Source organism: Poecilia reticulata, linkage group LG1, assembly GCF_000633615.1.
Source record: "Poecilia reticulata strain Guanapo linkage group LG1, Guppy_female_1.0+MT, whole genome shotgun sequence".
Taxonomy (NCBI): Eukaryota; Metazoa; Chordata; class Actinopteri; order Cyprinodontiformes; family Poeciliidae; genus Poecilia; species Poecilia reticulata.
Genome location: NC_024331.1, coordinates 24,308,765 through 24,330,666, shown reverse-complemented (window position 1 = coordinate 24,330,666; position 21,902 = coordinate 24,308,765). Strand labels below are relative to the sequence as shown.

Genomic DNA, 21,902 nt, shown 5'->3' with positions numbered 1-21,902 from the left:
AAATTTTGGGAAACTTGAGCCAGGGATGTAAAAATTACTACATTTATAGCCCTGAAATTGAGCGTCTGTCTCTTTAAAAAGTTCTTACTTTTTCTGACACTGCCTTCATCACAACCATTCTTGGGAATCCTAGACTGCGAAGTAGTTGGCATGATAAGCTCAGGACTTGCAGTTTCTCAAGGTGTTTAATAATTGCTGGTCTGGAGGAATTGAGTGGGAGACTCGGGAGAGATGCTCTATTGGACAGAATCTCAGCTGGAGACTGCAGCTCCAACGAGGAGTTTTGTGAAAATACAACTATGTTCTTACTAAGCATGAGAGCAAGCGTTTAGGCAACCCCGAATGACTGCCAAGGGAGATAAAGGAATTCTCAAACATGCATGAAAGAATCAAAGCAACACTCCAGTATGTTTTTGATGAGGGACTAACATTACATCTATCTATAAAAAATGAAGCACAGATTCTAATATATTGATATATATACACAAAACTCCATTCTCTCCGGCTCACCGACAACCAGGAAGACATTTAATGCACATCTGCGGATCACATATTACATTTTCATCATCTCATTTTCATCGTCTTAGAATCCAAAATGCCTTGTCTTTTGCTTCTGTCTTCGAGCATTTATACCGTTTTCAGTCTGCTATTGTGTATTGGAAACCGTCTGACCAATGGCGTTCTGAATCTGGCTTCTGGGTCTGTTTAACATTGAGTGTGTGTTGGAAGTTCCGAGAATTCTGGGCCGACCTCGTGGAAGTTAAATCTGCTCCTTCAGAGGACCATTAGTTAAATTGTTAGTTCTTATCTGTCCAAACAGAGACTCTGGCCGAGTCCCTTGCATGCCAGGAATTTCTCGTACAACACCTTATTTGGTGTTGAACCAGCATAACATAATACATTCCTTTTCAGTAAAACATATCTTAATGTTAATTAACACAACTTTTAACTATTAACATAATTATATTCCTCAACAATAATTTACAATATTTCATTGGATTTAGAAATGACAGCTTCAAAAAACCCTTCACTGTCGCTGTTTCGTAAATGACATGAAACCTTCACAATACAAAAATACCACAGTTCCTCAAGCACTAATGATAAAATGTGTAAAATAAAATCAGCAAAAGTGTGTATAATTCGACAGCAAATTAAGAGTTCACCCGCGTAAAGAATACATATGAATCACATACATGAATACGATGACAATAATCTGCATGTCAAGAGTAACTGCAAAGTCCATTTCTTTTGGAGGCACGTGAAGGCAGCAGAAGTCACGCGTTGTTTCTCTTCGAGAGAACAAATATGGCGGATGATGGAGAGTCATTGGAGTCTTGGCTTAGTGAGTACATAGTTCGTAATTTTTTCTCAAGCCTGATATTAATGCTACTGGTGTGCATGTATGTGCTCTATTTCCACATCTATCCGAATGATTTGTTCTATTCCCGTGACATGACCGTAGCTGAATATTAGCTCGCTAACTGCTCTGTGTTGTCATCAAATGCTAACCCAGCTAACAGCAGATGATGAGTGTCACAAGCTAAATTCTCGTCTGTTGCCTGCCTTTCCATATTAATTCGGCATTAAATTGGTGTTGCTTCAAAATGTGATGAGTGTGTTATCCCAGAACAACTCAGTGTAATCTTTGACTTTTTTTAAAAAACAAATTTAAATATCGTCGATCTTAACCAGAGAAAGTTCTAACAGCTCCTGATATTTTACCAAAAAGCAGGATGACTGTTTGAGGTAGAGACTACAGGGTCACTGGGTGTTCTTCAAAGGATGAAAGTTGTAGCTTTATGTCTGCTTTTAGTCACGGTATGACAAAGTTCTGACATTATTGCTACCAGTTAAGTGTAAATATGGGAGAGTGCATCTGTATGGTTGTTTTGGTCGAGTCCTGCCTTCAAGACCCCATACCCTACATATATACCTATGTAATGTTGACATTTAGTGTTTTATATGTTGCTTACGGAAGGACATGCTCATATGTCTACCCCATTAACACAATTAAATATATTTAAAATGAATTTAGATATTTTTGAGAGTGCATTGCCAGTATATGAACAAAAATATTTGTGGTATATAGATTTTTCCAGATATCAAACTGTAAATGAGGCAACCTTATGTTTATGCTCATTCAGTCCCTCATAGAAACATCGAGGAACAGAGGTTGTACAATTTTACTAAGCACGAGAAAAACATTGAAAGCATATTAGTATATTTTGAGAAGCTCATTAAAAACAAACACAGTGCTGTACTAAAGTGCTTAACCCTGTTTCTTAATTTCTTCTGTTTTTATTTGTATATTTCTCACTAACATGTTTTAGATCGGCATAGGAAGTATAATATCAAACCAAGATAACTTAAGTATTTAAAAATATATATTTTGAATAAAACTTTCATTTAACGGTGTAGAGATTTAACAAGGAAAGCAGATAACTTTTTCGCCTGGTAAATTAAATCACCATATGAAAACCTCTATTTTGTGTTTAGTTTAGTTATTTTTCTCTGATATTAGAATTTGTTTGGTCTAAAATATTTAGATATGACAGAAAAGTAAAAACAAGAGAAATTGGTAATGGGACAATTTTTTCTTTTCTTACCAAAGGCTCAGGCGTCATTAAAACAAATAACCCAAAAACTGTATTTTTATGGAAAAGCTGCAATTAACAATAGTTATTGTTTCCAGTTCAAATTTAAAGGAGACAGCTGTCTCTACTAGAGATGTGCCGATCAGGTTTTTTCCTGCTGATGCCGATACCGATCACATAATTATAATTATTATTTTTTTTTATCATAAACACTACCGGTTACATTATGTGGAAAAAGGAACCATGAATTCACCTTAATTTAGACAAAAACTTGTTTTAAATATTTTTTTCCAAGAAGAAAACTAAACAAAACAGGCATTCTGCAAATTGTACTGCTATCAATAATACTATCTTTAACAGACTGAAACATATGGAGGCTCTGAAGAGGCTGAATAATGCAAAGAGCCAAAATAAAACCTCTCAACATTGCCAAAAAAATTCAAGTATAAAACATTCAAAGGGAAATACAGGATCCATTACAATAAACAATCCAGAGTTACTGAATGAAAACTTCCTGTTAGCATGGCGGCTAGCTGATTACTGCTAGTTCTGATTGGTTGTTTCTGACTGAGCGGAGTAATTATGCAGAGCAGGGAGGAGATCGATTATTTTTTAGAGATTATCTGTCTCATGTTAGGACAGCAAAAGTTTTAATGCGCATGTAAAATTTATTTTTTAGGTTAGATGCTGCAGCTTTAAGCAGAGGTTCGGTGTGAGAGTCACTACCAGGTGGAGCAGAAGCGGCGCTCCGTCTGTGAAATATGTAGCGTAGCAGCGGTTCAACAGCGAGAGCAGAACCAGCGTCTTACATCGCAGCTCGAAGACTTAAATAACTTTGGGGGTTATTTGTTTAGCTTTCTGACCGTCATGCTAATCCGGGTGAGTGTTTGTAGCTGTGCGCTGCTTTACCTGCTATCTGATCCTCCATATGTCTTTTTTACTGCAGTGAGCCTCGATGTAGCCAAACTCCGTCAAGTATGGCATTGTTTGTATGTCGTATTAGCTTCGTTGTGTTGATGCATTTTGACGTGCTTCAATTTTCCGCCGCAACACTCAAACTTCCCCATTCACTCAGTGCGATATAGTTCCACATCGCTTAGGATTTGTTGCTGCGCGTTTGCGCAGTGTGAAGGAAAGAGGAGACCAGCTGCACAGGCAGGCTGAGAAATGAGATGCAGGTGATCGGTTTGTGTGATCGGCATCAAGAGACCGTGATCGGCAATCACCGATCATACACTTTTTCACGGAAATCGGCCGATTATGATCGGTGGCCGATCGATCGGCACACCTCTAGTCTCTACACATCTCAGGTTTTCAGGGAGTTTGTTTCAGAGCTGAGGAATGTGGGAAGCTCAATTCTGCTCCTCCTGTTTACTTCTGGTCCTGGGAACTGTTGACATACCATCTCTCTGAACCTGAGGGATCCAGGTATTTAGTACCTGACAAGCAGCTCTGAAATTTAGAATCCAAACATTTGCCTTGTTGGTGATACTTCTATGTAGTTTGACTTTTTTTTTTTGTAGAGTTTTCAAATTTAGATTTCAGTCCATAACTAGGCCATTGCATTTATGCATGCTCCATGGTTTTTAGCTTCATTGAATCCAGTTGAGTTCTGTAACCAAAAACAATAGCTTCTCTCTCTTCTGCATTAAGCTGGTGGAATTTCTGAACCCTTCCACCCATTATGGACACACTTAGTGACTGTTGCCAGAAACATAAAGTCGTGTGTCATCAGCATATCCATGGTAAAATATACTGCTCAAAAAAATAAAGGGAACACTTCAGTGTTCACTTAAATGTTAAAGTGTTCCCTTTTATTTTTTTGAGCAGTGTATATTGCAGTTCTACATAATAAGGTTCCAAGTTTACAAATCTTAATACATAAGGTATAGTGACTGTTAGTCTGCGGTCATACGTAAGGATACGTGGTTTTGAAATGCAAGGGTGAAATGTGTTTCAGCCTATGAGTTTGTATTTTTTCTTTTTCAGATAAAGCCACCAATCCCTCCAACAGACAGGAAGACTGGGAATACATAATGGGTTTCTGTGATCAAATTAATAAAGAACTGGAAGGGTATTGTCACATTTATTCATTTAGCTCAGTCTATCTCTTAGCATTCAGCCATATCCATTGAATCAGATTGTATGTGACCTCTCTTTTGTAAGCACACATTCTGCTTTGTGAACTCTGGTATTAAAAATTACTTTTGCATTCTTATTTTAGTTGATATTTTTCAGTCCTCAGATATCTGTCAGGCTGCTGGCGCACAAGATTCAGTCCCCTCAGGAGTGGGAGGCGATGCAAGCACTAACGGTGGGCAGCTACAATTCTTTAGTGTTTTTTTTCCCCTCCCTTTTGTTACATCCTACAGCATGAAACTAATGGTGCTGGGATCTTTTCATAGGTTCTTGAAGCATGTATGAAAAACTGTGGACGGCGATTTCATAATGAAGTTGGAAAATTTAAGTTTTTAAACGAGTTGATAAAGGTGGTCTCACCCAAAGTAAGTAACATTAACACTCATATCCTCAGAAATCGTGACGATCAGGGCTGCACAACATATCGAGTTGCAGTTGTCATCACCTCAATGTGTGCTGTATTGCAACAGCAAAGAACTCCTTTAATATAATATTTGGTTATTTTTTAAATTTCAGGTGCCAGGAATTAAAATTCTGCTGGTTAATATTGGGTTTGGCAATTTGTATGAGCTTCTGCCGTCACCGATGCCTACACCTGACGATGGCTATGTTTATACAGCAGGTCTTGATGCGCGTATCTGATCTTTTGCTGAAATTTGATTTTTGACATCTGTCTGAAAGTTTTACAACCCCAAAGCTTTTCCATCCCACAGCAGCTCTCTGTTCATGGAAGTATTAATGGATGCCACTGATAGATTGATAGATTTTAAAGTTGTTGAGCAATGGGAGCCGACAGGATTGTCACAAGATCATAAGAAGGAAGATGTGAAAAAAAGTACAACAAATGGCAACGACCTTTTGCAGGGCTTTGACTGCCACTTCTGTAGAGAAATCTGTTTGGACCTGTTGTTGGTACTAGTAGTTATAATTATAAATTTAAGCTGTTGTTTATGTCCAGGTTTCCTGCGTCTTGCTTCTTCTGGTGCAGAATTATTATGACACATGTCTCATCTTAATGACATCAAAGTCGGATGAAATGCAACACGGCTGTTCAGACTACAGACGCATATCCGACAACAATTGGATATGTATCAGATTTAGTACTGTGTATGGAAGTGGCACAAATCAGATTTTTGGGGGGATGAAATGATCAGAATTGGGCCGTTCAGACTGCCATGAAAAAGGTTCTGTATATTGATCGCATATATGCAAAAAAATGGATTTGGGTCGCATTTGCCTGCGGTGGGAATATAGGCATAGATGTTGGTGATCAAGATCCTCAAAGATCACGGATGCCTCTATATAAAAATTGGTGTCAATATCAACATCTGCTAATGCAGTTAGGATCAATAACCAATATGTATTAATATGCTCTTCTTGAAAAACAGACCACATTTCTGACATTTCACTCTCTGCTTGAGTTAAACACAATTCTGCATTGCATCATCATTCCTGCCACATGCCCCAACAAATACCACATGCACAACTTTAACAGGTATGGAACTGTGCCTATTCCTGATGTTGTGCAGCCTTGGTCGTGATGATGTTATCTGCATTAATGCTTTGTGCAATTCTAAGCTGAACTAATAATAGCCTTTGGTTTCCAGTACCTAGGAGACAGAGTTTCAGACAAAGTGAAGATGAAGGTCATAGAGATGCTGTATACTTGGACTGTGTCTCTTCCTGATGAAGCAAAGATCTGTGAGGCCTATCAGATGCTGAAATCCCAGGGTAAAGTATCACTGTGGCTCCAATAAGCAAATACTGCAACAGGTACGAGTTTGAAATCTTTTTTTAATTGCATGAGCTTTTTTTAATTTTTTATTTTTTTAGGTATTATTGTAGTTGACCCTGAAGTCTCCCTGAATGCCACATTAATCCCCTCACCTTCTCCACGTCCCAAGAATCCTGTATTTGACGATGAGAAAAAGAGCAAGGTCGGTTTAACACATTATGTATTTGTGTGAATACCCAGACCAAAGAATGCCCAATTTAAATAGAATAGAAGTTTCCTTTATTGCTCCAGATTGTTGAAATTTAGGAGCATCGAGTTACAAAAATGAAAAGGTGTTAAAAATGGATTTAAAAAAACAATATAAGTAGTAATGCACTGTACAAGAATATAAAATAAAAATATTGTGCAGTTTGTCCAGGAACAGGATTTAGGTTTGTCCTCGATGTAAACAACACAAACTGCGTTTAGATTGTGCTGGTAGCAGTTGATCCACGCCTTAGGCTTGCTAGTACTTTCTTTTTTTTTGTTGTTGTTGTTTGTGGGAGATGATAATCTTACTTCTGCCGGCTGCGTCTGTGGGAAGAGAGTCTGGCTGATAAAAGTTTTTTTTGTAATTCCTCTGCAGAGATTAGCAGAACTTCTGAAAAGCAAAAAGCCCGAAGATCTTCAAGAGGCGAATCGACTCATCAAGAACATGGTGAAGGAGGTGAGTTTAGCTCAGATTTAATAAGAGCTACTTTCATCCACACACATCTGAAACATTTGAATGTTTCAGTCAAAGGTGTCATATTAAGATTAATTGCAGTTTATGCATCCCATTTGTGTGTCACAGGACGAGGTGCGATCACAGCGAGCCGCAAAGCAAAAAGGCACGCTGGAGGCCGTCAGCAACAGTGTGAAACTCCTTAATGAAATGCTCGCTCACTTCAGCCCAGAAGATTCCACTGAGGAAGATAAGGAGCTTATAAAGGTCTGTGTTTTGTGATGAAAGGTTAATAATGCCATTCATTGGCATTATTAACCTTTCTGGAAGCTCTGTTGTAACATTCACAATGCTGAGCAACATCTGAGTGAACATCTTTTTTATTCTACGTATATAAAATAAAGATTTACTGACGAGAGGAAAAGTGTTGCTTCTCTGTGTTTTAAAGTTTCCCTTTAGTGTGAAGAATCTAAACTTTATGTCTCATTATTTTCAGGAATTATACAATGACTGTGACAAGCTCAGACAAACAGTATTTAAACTGGCTACTGAGACCGAGGATGATGACAGCAGCTTGGGTAAAGATGGTTTCATTTTCTTGTTTTTGATCTGTTTTTTTTTTTTTTTTTAAACGTATCAGAAATACATTGAACCCAGAGTTTTGCTTTGTATCATTCTGACTGTCACTCTGTTTACAAAAAAAACAATACCAGGAGAGATCTTGCAGGCCAATGATGACCTCTCCAGTGCAATTAATTCCTATAAGAAGGTAGTCGAAGGGCAGTCCATCAGTGGAGACGCCGACGTTGCACAAGGGACTGAGACTCCAGCCACACAAGGTAAAGTCTGCATAGAGGAGTGAATGGGAACTAACAGATTTGAAAACTCTAAATGCTGCTGATGCGCCGATCAAATAACTAATAGCTCACTCTGATTTAGTGCTGCATGTGTTAGATTTGTCTTCACTTTGTTCTGCCAGATTTACAAAAAAACAGTAAGTTTAGAAGTTGATGAAATGCTAAAAAACTTCTGCAGGCAAGGTCAGTCACTTCATGATGTCAAAAGCAGAGTTGTTGCCCAGAAACTTTCTGAAACATACAAAGTACAAACTGTGAACTCTGCATATTAAATTCAGCCCTTTTTTTAAATTTTGGCTCTTGCATTGTGCTCAAAATGTTTCTTTTTAATTTTGTTTTGTTGCTGTGCCAGTTTGCATAGCATTGAATAGAAGAAAAACTTTTTTTTTTTGCTTCTTTTTGCTCTTCCTCACCGTTTCTTTTTTCTTTTTTGCTTTAACCTGGCCACAGCGGGTATATCTACCAGAGATGAATAAAAATTGGCCTGAAAAGGACTGAGTCAGGAAACAGATGTAATTTTAACAGGAAAATATGGAGGAACTCTGCATTTAGCCCTCTTTCTCATAGACCACTACTTAAAGTCTTCTGAAACTCTCTCTTTATTTGCTTTTGGCACTTCTCTGCTTAAGGTTTTTATGTGTCTGCTCTGTGTATATGTAGAGCAGACGTTACTCTTTAAAGTCAATGGGAACAAGATTTGATTTGAACAAATGCCTTTCTTGTTCCATTTTATTTTTTCACCATTTCTTAGGCTCTGCAGGCACAAACAAGTCAGAGATCCTTATTGACCTGGTGGGTCTTGACACCAAGAGTCCTTCTCAGCATGAACCTCAAGTCTCTTCTCTGGTTTTTTCGGGCGACTTGCTCTGCGGCTCGACGACCACCGAGCTTCAGTCCAAGACTGCAGCTGCACCCTCTGCTGCCCTCTCCCTGCTGGACGAGGAGCTGCTATCTTTAGGTGCAAACCTTCAGTCTAAATCTTCTTTTTAAGTCTTTGCTTGATGATCTGTTTTGTCTTAAAAATGAAATTTGTGTAAATTCGCAGGCCTTAATGATCCTGGGCCTGTAGTCAATGAATCAAGCACCTCAAATCAGAGCAATCATTTACCACCTTCGCAGGTATTTAATCTAAGACCATAAGAACTGGAGCATTTTACCGTCTACCTTGCTGAAGGTAGCTCTGATTATAATTAAATATGTTTCCAGGACTCCGGTCAAGATTTGGCTCTTTTCGACTCCAGTTTGCCTCCTGCCTTTGATGCACTTTCAGCACCTTCGCTGTTTCAACAAGCTCTCTCTACGACACTAGCGCCAGCAGCTTCAACCAGAACAACTACAACTTCCTCTGCCTCCAACTTCCCCGCCTTTTTCACGCCTCCAGCTGCTACGGCTTCAGATTTGCCGGTGTCGGTCATTTTCCCACCGCCGCTCGGCTCAGCGCTGAGCGCCGCGGCGCCGGCAGGTCCTTCGCCGTTGCACAGCGAAACTGCGCCAGCCTTCTCTGCTGGCCGTCAGCATGTCTCCCTACCTGGGGTCTTCCAGCCCGCTGTATCCTCTTTCAGTCACAATTTACAAGACCTCGCCATGCTGGATCTGGGCGGGAGTGATAAGTGAGTACCATTCAATTCAAATGTCACACATTTAAATGATGTGCGAGCTCGGTCCTTGTTTCAGCTCTGGAAACGGTGCATCACCTGTCTTTTGGTTCTGCTAGGATTAGGACATGGAAGACATGTGCTGGAGAGATAAGATAGTAGGGAGTTAGCAGGAGAAATGCAACATTAAAGAGCTTTTTTTAGCGACAGTCTGATAGATTCTTCCCGCCTCCAGCTCTTAAACTCTATAACCATCACCGCTCCCAACAAAATCGACAAATGTTTACATTCTTGCTGGCATTTGCTGTTATTTTCTCATTTTAAGTAACATTTCTGAAATTATTGTACGTCTTTTTCTGCACTGATGTGCTGATATATTGTAGTCTGTTGTGTTTTTCACATCCCTTGGATTGAGTGCAATATTTCTATTCCAATAACTGCACAGTATTTTTTTTATGTTATAATTATATACAGTATATTATTACCATTATTGTTGTTAGTCTTGTTTTTTCAGTATATTTTCTCATGTTGTGAACCTATATGTATCTGATGCTGCTGTTGCATCTGAATTTCCTCTTTGTGGAAAAATAAGGGCCCATTTCCTCTGGTGGCCATTGCATAAATATTTGACTACAGTCACAACCTCAGGGTATTTTATTGGAACTTTTTATGCTCAACATAAAGTAAAGCATAATTTTAAAGTAGAAGCAAAATGATTCATGTTTTGCACAATTTTTGACACATAAAAATGTGAACATTTTTGTATAGGATTTGTGTTCATCCCCCTTTACTCTGATACCGGTTTAAAAAAAAGAAAAAAAGTCCAGGGAAGCAAATATTGCACACCAGTTATCAAATTATTATTTTTTCTGGCTTACTTGTTTTGCTCTATTGCATAAAGTGACAGAATTCATCATTGTGACATGACTAAATGCTGAAAAGTTCATGAAAACCTTTGCATGTCTCTGTTTTGTATTTTTCAAGGCTGTATTATGATAAAAAGAAACGTTCATGTTGTAAAAGTCACGATGTGAAACTATTGTAGTCTACGTCTTTACAGCTATACTCACAATTTTCTGTTGCATAGAAAAGGCAAGTTTGAAATAAGTAACATTTCCATTTCTCAATATAATAACTGGCTGCAAATAAATGTTCTGAAGCCTTTACTTTCCTGCAGCAGGTGAGAATTGATCGGATCTAAATGACGGTTAAACCTTCCACAGTGCGCATTAAAAGAAAGATATTTTCTATTGAGACGTTAAGTTACAAAGATAACGTAACTGCAACCTTGATTTCTATTTTATTTGAATGTGAAAAAGAAATTAATACCTTTTAAACAGAAAAAAGTTTATAAAGGAAAGTACTTCTCTTTTTCCTCATTTACAACACCTCTTGATGACTCCCAACTTTTCCCAAAATGACGATTTCCTTTTTCCCCAGATAATTTGACCGCTGCTTTTGTTTCCTTCCAGTCACAGTGGAACGTCGACTTCGGCGATGACGACCGGGATGCAAGGGTGGTCTACTCCTCCGGCCCTCCGAGGTCACCCAGACGACAGCCCTCTGCTGCGCTCTTTGTCTCCCATCCAGCCCATGAGCCAGGCGAGTCCAAGCAAAGGAGACGAGGTTTCCCTGGCTGCTGTTTTTGTCCCTCTGGAGGCCATCAGACCAAGTGAGTTTGTTTAAAAAAGAACCTAATGATTTCTGTTGGTTTTGTGCCAGTAGTTGCTGACGTTTGGCTTCAGTTGTGGAAAACAGCAAATGTATTTTAAGAGCTATAACATTTGATCAGTACACACGTGCCCTGTGCTAATAATGAAATGGGACCATCTCGCAGTAATAACAATTTCCTGTCAGCCAAAATGGCAGCTTTTAAAAATACAAATAAATGTTTTGGGTGTTTTGAAATTGGTAGAATGTTCTTTTTTTCTAGTCCAAAATTTGATTCCCAATTTTAATAGATTTTTTTTTCCATTTGCTTTTCTTCTTAAAAATTAAAATACAAATTGATTGCATCTTAAAAATTGGCTTTTATTTCAGTCATTAATTCCGTGAGTTAATCTGGATTCATAGCTGAAATAAAGAGAAGCTGTGAAACATGCGTCTCAAACAAGGTGGTAGTTTGTGGGTTTGCTAAAATCAACTTGAACAATGGAAATCCAAGGAGTTCATTGGTGGAAAAAATAAAAAGATTTTCCAAAAATGAAATCTTCAAAACAAAACGCTCTATTAATCGATTAAATTAATTTACGTCCAGCCCTTGGAATTGACCTCCCAAAAAAATAAAAGTCAAATGATTTTATAAAAAAAAACGTTAAAACTTTCTCATGGTTGGATGTTGGTGAAACAAGAACTTCTGACAGTGCAGTTAAAATTAACTGCAGTTGATGGTTTTATCTTCTTGATCAACAAAATATGCTCTGTAGGTGATTTTTAAAAGCACCTTAATTTAGGTGTTATGGTAACTGGGGTTTTGAACTTTAATGTCTTTTTCTTTATAACACTACTCAGTCTCAGCTGGGGATCAACTTGCCAGGATGCCATTCACTGCAAATAATTTTGAGTTCTTTTCGCTCTTTCTTTGTTGTTGTTCTGAGCATTCATTGGGCCGCTTTATAAAGTACACTTTGCTATTACTGGAGTTTCATAAATCCAATCAAATGTTTCTTGGGGAGTTTTTTTTTTTACTCTTTTTACAATCTCATTTTGCTTTTGTTGTTCTGTTCTTGCTGCTGATGTGTGCGCAGTTTATTTAATTTACAATTTTGGCTCTGAAAGTCCCTCATATGTGAACCTAATAGTTACATGTAGTGACTCTTCACAACTCTAAAAACGTTCTCTTTTCTTTGGAAAATTTTTTTCTGGCATTACTTAAAATCTTTGGAGCCTAAGTGAAAGCATGTATTGTTTTTGCTCATCGTGTCAAGCGGCAGGCTCTCCCTGGTCTGTAGGCTCTCACAGCTGAGCCGCTCCCTCTCCGTCGAGAACGCTAATGAATCACAAAAGTGCCTTGGCAGACACTCTCACAGTCAGGAAGTAAACATAAAGCTGGATTTGTCTCAAATATATCATTAAGTAATTCTCTAGTTCTACTATTTATCATTTGTATAATCAAATTTCTAATGTTGGTTCATGTTGACTTAAGTCAAGCCAAGAAGGAGTTGTGTTTCAAATTTGTTGGTGTGTCTTCAGTAAATATTTTTTCCAAACATAATAGCCATGTTGACCAAAAATAATCCTGATTTTGTAATATTTTCCATAATGAAGCAGTCTTAGTCCAGAGGTAACTTGTATACCTCCTCAGTCATGTTAAAACTTCTGTAGCTATTCATGAAAACATTTATTTTCACCCATAATTTGACATCTTGGATTCCACTAAATTTTTTGTAATCTGTGAACATCTCACTGTAACAAAATGCCAAGTCGATGAAAAGATTTCTACAGTGAACGGTCAGTTTATTCAAAGTGTTTCTTGGAATAAGAACGTTTCTTTGAAAATCAAAATATTACATTTTACTACCACCTAGTGGTGAAAATGGGCAACTGACAAAACAATAAAGAAAGATGTGGTTACATTTTCCTCAAGTAGACCCTAATTTACTGTATTCTACTGTAATTGTAATTTGAGAGCAGAGTTTGTTTGTTTTTTTAAAAAGGACCGTTTATTGCATTCAGAATAATTTTTCAGCACTGCCTTCTATAGCTGCTTGTGAGTGGATGCTGTTTGTCTGGTAAATCTTTGTACATATACTGTGACAAAAAAAGTGGAGTAAATCACCACTTCATAAAATCAATTTATCTATCCCACACATTTACTATTAATCAGAAGCTGCATGAAATGTTTAATCTAAATTGAGGATTTCCAGATTTTAGGAGATGAAAGAGACAAAAACCCTCCCGACCCCACTAAGGGACAAGGTTGTACAGAAGATGGGTGGATGGATGAAAGAGACAAATGTCCTCCAAAAGATGAGATTCTCAGTTTTTGACTGACATCTGTCTGTCTGATGTTTATAGGTACGCTCTGTCCTGTGACAGCGTATGACAAAAACGGTGTCCGTGTTCTGCTCCATTTTGCCTCGGACTGTCCCCCCGGCCGGCCCGACGTTCTGGTGATGGTGGCGTCGATGCTCAACACCGCCCCGCAGTCTGTTAGGAACATAGTTCTCCAGGCTGCTGTACCCCGGGTAACGGCTGATATGTTTGTGTTGCTACTTTATAGGTTTTTTTTGGGTTTTTTTCTCGAGTTTTATTAAAACTTCTGAAATTTGAGCGCCTTGGTTTCTCTTCTAACAACATCTGCAGACCATGAAGGTGAAGCTGCAGCCGCCCTCCGGAGCAGAGCTGGCCCCTTTCAATCCAATTCTTCCTCCTGCTGCCATCTCTCAGGTCGTGCTGCTTGCCAATCCTCTGAAGGTAGATTTCTCACACACACACACGCGCACACACACTGCTTGAACTTTTTTTTTCACATTAGAACCACAAACTTGAGTGCATTTTATGGGGATTTCCTTCCACTTTTAAGTAATGCACTACTTTGTGTTTATCAATCAAATAAAATCCCTGTAAAATGCACCAAAGTCTGTGCTTGTAATGTGACACGATGGGAAAATGCTCAAGGAATACAAATATGTTTGCCAGACAGTGTAACATGAGCCTGTTTGTGCTTTTCTGTGTCTCAGGAAAAAGTTCGGATGAGATACAAACTGATGTTTACGCTGGGAGAGCAGTCCTTCACAGAAGTGGGGGAGGTGAACGACTTTCCACCTGCTGATCGATGGGGGGCTCTATAGTTACATTTTCCCATTATCTAAAGGTGGGTCTTTTGCAGTTTTGTGCGTCAGCGAAAATCTACAAAAGACTTGAAATCAAGAAGGTTTAGTTAAATAAAAACTTGAACAAACCATGACGGGTTTAAGATGGTCCAGTGAAGACGGCATCAAAGTCGAACTTTGATTACAAACTAGTGTGACCTGATATCTTGAATGTGGATAATGGTGTTGAAGTCAGTCATTAATTATAATTAAATTAATATTTTTCTCTGAATTTATTTCTCATATTTAAACCTGACTGAGCTGAACAACAAAAAAGGCAAAAAATTTCTCATTTTTGATATTTCTGGTTGAACTCTGGCGTTATGTGTGATTAATGCAGGTGAATAAAGGTCCAGAGACAAACATTGGTTTATTTGAAGGCTTTAACTGAGACTTGACTTCTGGGGTTTTACACTACTATGGTTTTAAGTATTCTCATTACACATTTGATTAATTTGTGAATGGAAGAATCATATCTGTTAACATTCCAGGAAAAAAACCCGAATGAATGCCGTCATTCTGCATTCTCGCCTGATAGAAATGGGCTTCGGTGCACCTTATTTTTACCAGATGTTCTGACATGTATGTGTTTTTAACCAAACCCTGAAGAGGATCTGCTTACAGGAAATAAGGAGCTGCTAGAATCACAAGACAAATAGTCATACTGTTTAAAATTAATATAACGGCATGAATATTGTACATTTTCTTCTCCCACTACTTTTAAATGATGTGGAAACTCAACTAAGGGGTTAGATCAGTGTAAATTACTTGTGTTGTGTGGGAGCTTCAAATTAGAAATGTTTTGCTCTTTTGTTATTTATGTCCTGAAACAATAAACTAGGTTTTTTTGGGGGGGGTGGAAGGGTATTTAAAAACGTTAAATCTGTCAGTGGTATATACAACTTTCTTTACATATTTCTTTTAAAAGTATTTATTTGGGATTGTTGAATCGTCATTGTATATTTTTGAGAAGCTTTTTCTGTGCATGGAAACAATAAAAGAGATTAATCTATTTGTATTATACTCTGTCTGATTTGCCTTGATTTTTTATTTATTTATTTACAGTATTGAAGATGTTATAACTGACCTTTGTCTAAATTAAAATTCTAATTAATCCCAAAATGGAAAACAATCCTGTTTATAAAAGATATACATCCGTCTGAAAGTGGTGTCCCATACTGTAGTGATGGGTACTAAGGCTCCTCAACGGCGCTAATCTGAAGTCTCGTATTTTAGATTAACTTTATAAGTAAGAATGTTTTCTATGTCAATAAAGCCTTTTTCATTCAGTGTTTTATAATGGCCTTATATTACAAAAGCAGGAATTCTTATACTTTTGTGTTTCACAAAATATCAGCACGAAGAATGAAGAAAACGCCACTATGGACTATGAGAAGGTCCATAGTGCTTTATTAGATAATTTTAACTGAAAAGAAAAAATAATGGGGAGCCACTTTCATTCGATGAGAGGCTGCTCTTTTGATTCACCACAAAGCTGGAGCTAAGGTGAGCACGACCCAACAGTACCATACAGCGCATGCGCTGAAGATCGGGCGCACAACGGCTAGCCGAAGTAGCACAAACAGCAGCAACAACGATGGCAGACGAGAAGCCAAAGGTGAGGACGGAGGGCTTTTATATATTTTTTTGCTACAAACATACGTGCTGCATAGATGATTGACTTTGTCTGAACAGTTTCCCCTGTAAAGAAATGGAAACAAACAGGCAAACTTGAAGCTACTGTTTTAGCTAGCAAGCTAGCGGTTAAAATTAGCATAATAAGCTAACGCGGCTAAATATTCCGAGAACCTGGCAGAATGAAAGGAATAGTTTTTGTGCTTTGTTTAGATACTGTTATTAGTGGGGACCACTTGTCAATACCAAGTAATTAATTTGGTGCTTTCATAACTAAAGGCTTTAGCAAGAATGTAGTTGAAATGCGAGTTTACCGGCTGTAGCTGGAATGACTAGTTGGGACAAAAAGCTAATGTCCGAAAGACATGTTATATTTTCGATTATGTGAATCAAGTTAGCAGTTTTTAAAAAAAAATCTTTCAATGGAAGGTTAAATGTTAAGAGTGACTATTATCTTAGCGAGTTGTAGGCCATCGATGAATGAGGCGCCTATTGCTACAGCGAAGTTGTAATTTTGCTCCTTTCTACGCAGTCACCAAATAAACTCACTCCTCACCAACAGTGAACATAATCAGTAAGAAAAATTACCATCAATCGACAGATGACATGGAGCTACTGTCCTGTAGGTGCTGGATGCATCCCTACTCCAACATAGCTGAATCAAATGGTTACATTACCTCTTCTGCATGCCATCAAGTTTGGCGAAGGCCTGGTAACCAGCCATTAATTTGATTCAGGTGTGCTGGAGCAGGGTTGCATTTAAAACCTGCAGGACATTAGTTGGGGTTGGAGACTCCAGACATAGAGCTTCAAACTGAGGGTGATCGATCCAGATGGGTCTTTGTTTCTGGTAGTTTGGAGGTTTTAAACGTTGCTTGACTTCATGTTGACTTGTTTCCTCTGTCTCCTCAGGAAGGAGTAAAGACTGAGAACAATGAGCACATCAACCTGAAGGTGGCAGGGCAGGATGGCTCGGTTGTGCAGTTCAAGATTAAAAGGCACACTCCTCTCAGCAAGCTGATGAAAGCTTACTGTGAACGGCAGGTGAGACTGCTGTACAAACATGCTTTTGCGCTCAATAAATTGATGTCTCTGGCTAAAGTTACTGATATGTTTAAATTGTTCTATAGACACTTTTGGCTTAAAATGCAAGTAGTGAGTGTTTTGGACACACTTTTAGAATTTGAATCCAAATTACAAAACCCAACAATTTATTAAGCAGAGTAAAAACTACTTGGGCAGCCTCTGTGTGTTTGTTTCTTCATTTGCCATTTTTGTTTTAATTTTCTCCATGCATAGGTGCATATAGAAGTTATATAGATTTGATATTTGTTAAATTAATTTCAGTAATTCAACTGAAAAAGTTGATCTTGGATCTTACAGCCATAAAACCAAAACCCCAAATCAATTTAGCAGAAAATTAGATTACAGACCAACAAAAATATTTTCAGTACAAAATGTTGGCCTACTAACAACTATGTCAGTGTACTGCACACTATAAGAACTTCATATTTGGGCTATGTTCACATGGCAGGCAAATGTGACCCACATCCGACTTTTCCCTCGCAGTCTGAACAGCTCTGTTTTGATCAGCTGGTCTGCATGGTTTGCTCTGGTGTCTCTGGTCTTCCTCCTGAAAGTATTTCATAGATTTTCTGTGAAGTTTTATTTTTATTATTTTATTTTTTATTTTTTGGATCAATTTGTTGGTCAGTCAAGCCCAGTGATTTATGGTCATTAAAGTTGGCAGGTGCCAAGTCCTGCTTGAAAATGAAATCAGCAGAGGGAAGCGCGAGATTCTGGTTGGGATTTAGACCATCCTGGCTTTGCACTTGATAAAATGCCCTGCGCATTGTGATTCTCCGTCAAACAAGCATTTCAAGGCTGCAGTTAACCCTTTTTTGTGCATCTTTTTCAACCCCTTTACTTGTTAGGAAAGCTACTAACAGCTAGCTTTCCTAAATGAAGCCCACCTTAGTGGATGGTGTGAGTAGTCCCCTTTCAGATCATCATTTAACTGGTGATCTACTTGTTTACCACTGCTTGGAATTGATTGAAATGTTCCAGTACGGGCATTACACCATGAATCCATCTCACAAAGTAGTAATCAAACTGGAATCGATATGAAATGTAACGAGTGTGACATAGTACGAGCAAAGAGTTCATTCAGACGGGAGATATGGTTTTATTTTCCAGATTCTGTCAATAATAAACATTTCAGTTATTTTTTTGTAATGACTCTGTAACCTGAGTTTTTCATTTTTAGTTGAATTGCTGCAATCCATTTTTTAAACTTTTAAGTTATTGAGATGGAGATGACTACAAGCTGCTGAAAATGTAACAACTAAACCTTTGACCAAACAATGAGAGAATAAAAAAAAGTGCATACATTTGATTAGTCTGAAGTTAAGCTGTAAGAGTCAAAGTATGGCAAAATATTATTTTGCGACCACCATCACCCAACTGCTGAGATCCACAGAGGTGCAAATATTTTATCTTGTTTGTTTTTAATTTGATTCATTTTCATTAAATGCATATTCAAGGTAACACTGACATGTGGCTGGAGTTGGAATTTATTGCCAGATGACGCCTACTCCCACTTGTTCACCCTACTATGTACTATATCATAATTTGTACAGCACTTTTCTCAGAAGAAAGGTTTTAAAATCTGCCGTGAATAAAACATTTAATCTGATCTGAATTTATGTACTCAATTCCGATTCTTGCACTATTTATACATGGTTCTAAAACTATGGCATTTCTGTCCTTTTAGGGTCTGTCAATGAGGCAAATAAGATTTCGGTTTGACGGTCAGCCTATTAATGAAACGGACACACCTTCACAGGTAAGCCAACATTTCAACTTTTTGTGACTAGGCAATTTGTTTTTCAGCGTGTGGACTTTGAATTCAAGTCAACTTTATAAGGGATGATTGAAATAAAAGCAACTGTAAAAAAACTATGGATGTTTTATTTTGAATGATTTTATTGCCCAATCCTGTTTCTAAGGCTGTTGTGTAAAACTGAAACCCAGACAATGTTACAATACAAATCTCTGAAACTCTGCCCTGTGGGAAGAACCCCTGTCCACTGAGATCAATTTTCCATTCTCATGTAGATTATGTTTAAGTTTCCTGGGCTTAAGTTATTGTACAATACTCTGAGTAGTGGTGAAATAAGAGGAGTGTGAACAGCGACTTTACAAGCCTTGTTGTTCTCATGTTGGTTACTGATATTTCAGATGGTCAGGTAGTCTTAGTCTGCTTTTAAATAAACTTGGGTGTAGTGCGAATAAAATAAAGCACCACAGTCAAAAGACAAAAACCTTAAAAATCGACTTTTTTCTTTTTCTTTTAAAAATCCGTTGTTTATTTTAAAGCCAGGAGCTGTATTACATCCAATGATTGTCTTCATTTCTGTATAGCTCTTAATATAGTTTTTATGCTCAAAAAACCCAGAAAAAAACAGAAACATTTTAAGACCAAAAGCAAAACTTCAGATTAGTCTCTTAAACGTGTCTTTGAAGGCATGAAAATGAAGCCCATCCCCTGCAGAAAAACCACTCGTGTTAACTGAGGTTCAGGTCGAGAACTGTTTTTCCTGTGAGGTGATGAGCTCACCCTGTCAGTTGAGTTTCACAAATACTACTGAATTTCAGTTTGCTCACAGTGTTTTTTTAATGAAACCAAAGTTGTGCAATTTGTACAACTTTGTATTCAGGTTAAATTTCAGACCATCTAAATTATGAACACAAGTAAAAGACCAGATTTTGGAAAACTGAACCACCTAGTTCTGTTCAGGAGACTGGTGCACACAAATAAAATGTTTTGCTTACTGTAAACCTTATTCACCCATCAACATATTTAGTGTTGCTGGTGTGAACAGTGTTAAACCTATTTCTGAATGCTTTTAGTTCACTTTCGATATGACTAGCCACAGTGATTTTAAATGTTTTTTTTTCCAAATATCTTCAGCTATGAATGCCACTACAACTTAGAACATTTGAGTTTATTTCTTTTTTTTTCCTCCTCCCTATTGACAATATTGTGCAAAAAAACCCCTAAAGTTTATGCCTTTATTGTTGAACTTGACCAGGGTAACCCTTAACAACAAGATGAGTCCTTGCATGATGACTCAAGTCATCAAAGCAGTTCATATGCAGACAAACGCTGCATATATTGCACAATAAATATGTGGACATTCAGGTGAAATAAGTGGACAGGATTTTGTTTATACAATAGCCAAATTCCAACTATATAAACCCTTATAAAAGTAAGGCGTGCTTATGTTTATCATGTTTACTCAGCAAATAGTATGTTTATTTATCTAGTTTATTGTCTCAATAGAAGTCTTTGGTATTGTGCTATGACAACCTCATCTAAATTTGTACATTCACATTAACACATTTCTTGGTAAAGACCTTGTATTGTGAAAGCTGCTGTTCACTTTTACCCAAAGACTCTAAACTGACCTTCTTTTATATTTCCCTTACAGCTAGAAATGGAAGATGAAGATACAATTGATGTGTTCCAACAGCAAACTGGAGGATCGGCCCTTTAAAGACTGTTTGCTGTGAACATCCCTACCTCCCTTTTTGTCCCTGAACACCTTTGTTATACCCAGTCTTCTTATGCTCGTCACCAGTGTTAATATCATGGGATACTTGTACAAAAAGCTGAAAGGCAGCAGGGAGAGTTGACATACACCTGCATCGCACTGACACTTAATATGTTAGCATGTCTGAACTGTGCAGTGTGGAGATATCAAAAGCTTGTCAAGCTGTTTTTCCCTTTTCCTTCGTTTTTTTTTTTCTTCTTCCCAAGAGCTGAAAGTAATTGTTTTTTATACAGACAACAGGGGTTTTGATTTGGATAGAATATTGTTGTTGAGTAAGCCCATGTTTTAAATTTGCTGACATCTGTTGTTTTAAAGTGTATTATTGAAATAAATTGACTTTTTTAATAAAATGTTTGGTGTTCAGCTTCCTATCTGACTTATGTTGCCTTGCAGTAGTATTCATACCCTTTGAATTTCTCCCATCCCGTTAACATGACCTTCAGTGTATTCAGGCCATTTTGATTAGATGCTCAGCCTTGGCCTTCACAGGTCAACTCATGAATAAACAGTCCATCCTTGTGCAATTTAAATTCAAAACACGATCTGTGCATGGCTCAGAAGTTTGACAGGAAACTTTACAGAGCAAAAACAGCAGGAGAGTTGGGGAAAACGTGGACAGGTTTAAAGGAGGATTAGATTGTAACACAATATTCCAAGCTTGAACATCTTACAGAGGGCCGTCATTTCAATTGCAAATCAACCAGGACATGGCTGTCCACCTGAGCTGATGATCAGAGCAGAGCAGAATCAAGCATGATGCCAAAAGGCTTATGGCAACATACTGAAGGAGCTGGGAAGATCAACAGCTCTGGCTGGAAAATCTGTTGATGGGACAAGCATTTGTCATGAATGTCCCAGTTTAACCCCACTTCCAAATCTGGGAATATGGGATTAGACCATATCCCCAGTAAATCTGGTTTACAGATTATAAACATGAGGTTTGTAATCAGTAAACCTTATATTTACTGATTATAACCACCCAATCGCACTGAACTGCTAAAGCCATTTTGTGAAGGAAAAGGGGTAAACACTCTAGCTGTCCAAAACCTGCAGGAATGCCCCCAAAACTAGCAGTCATAAATTAAGTGAAAGTTGGTTCATCAAAGAAATGTCTTTGAAGGGCCTTTAGAAAATGTTGTCTGAAAGTTTTCAAAAAAGTATCACTGTCAAAGTTGAACTACCCATAAAATAACATTTTCTAAATGTTCTGTTAA

General features: G+C 37.8%; 2 protein-coding genes across 2 annotated transcripts; both read left to right on the top strand.

The window, feature by feature from the left end:
* Positions 1-1,253: 1,253 nt before the first annotated feature.
* Positions 1,254-15,460, top strand: gga3a (golgi associated, gamma adaptin ear containing, ARF binding protein 3a). The gene is made up of 17 exons (XM_008414698.2): positions 1,254-1,342; positions 4,584-4,668; positions 4,833-4,908; positions 5,000-5,098; positions 6,341-6,464; positions 6,567-6,670; positions 7,094-7,174; positions 7,301-7,438; positions 7,668-7,749; positions 7,885-8,010; positions 8,780-8,986; positions 9,074-9,147; positions 9,235-9,638; positions 11,096-11,295; positions 13,641-13,810; positions 13,929-14,039; positions 14,306-15,460. The coding sequence occupies exons 1-17, from the start codon at positions 1,306-1,308 to the stop codon at positions 14,414-14,416; spliced, it is 2,229 nt and encodes a 742-aa protein (XP_008412920.1). The 5' UTR covers positions 1,254-1,305; the 3' UTR covers positions 14,417-15,460.
* Positions 15,461-15,947: 487 nt separating this feature from the next.
* sumo2a (small ubiquitin like modifier 2a) lies at positions 15,948-21,038 on the top strand. The gene is made up of 4 exons (XM_008414707.1): positions 15,948-16,055; positions 16,985-17,116; positions 18,846-18,917; positions 20,566-21,038. Exons 1-4 carry the CDS (start codon positions 16,035-16,037, stop codon positions 20,629-20,631), a joined length of 291 nt encoding a protein of 96 aa, XP_008412929.1. The 5' UTR covers positions 15,948-16,034; the 3' UTR covers positions 20,632-21,038.
* Positions 21,039-21,902: the final 864 nt, after the last annotated feature.

Excerpts from the sequence above, each read along its gene's own strand:
- gga3a (XM_008414698.2), top strand. The coding sequence starts at position 1,306 with ATGGCGGATGATGGAGAGTCATTGGAGTCTTGGCTTA. Across the intron at positions 4,669-4,832 it reads ATTAATAAAGAACTGGAAGG|TCCTCAGATATCTGTCAGGC; the intron begins GTATTGTCACAT and ends GATATTTTTCAG. Across the intron at positions 7,750-7,884 it reads GGATGATGACAGCAGCTTGG|GAGAGATCTTGCAGGCCAAT; the intron begins GTAAAGATGGTT and ends AAACAATACCAG.
- sumo2a (XM_008414707.1), top strand. The coding sequence starts at position 16,035 with ATGGCAGACGAGAAGCCAAAG. Across the intron at positions 17,117-18,845 it reads AAGCTTACTGTGAACGGCAG|GGTCTGTCAATGAGGCAAAT; the intron begins GTGAGACTGCTG and ends CTGTCCTTTTAG. Across the intron at positions 18,918-20,565 it reads AAACGGACACACCTTCACAG|CTAGAAATGGAAGATGAAGA; the intron begins GTAAGCCAACAT and ends TTTCCCTTACAG.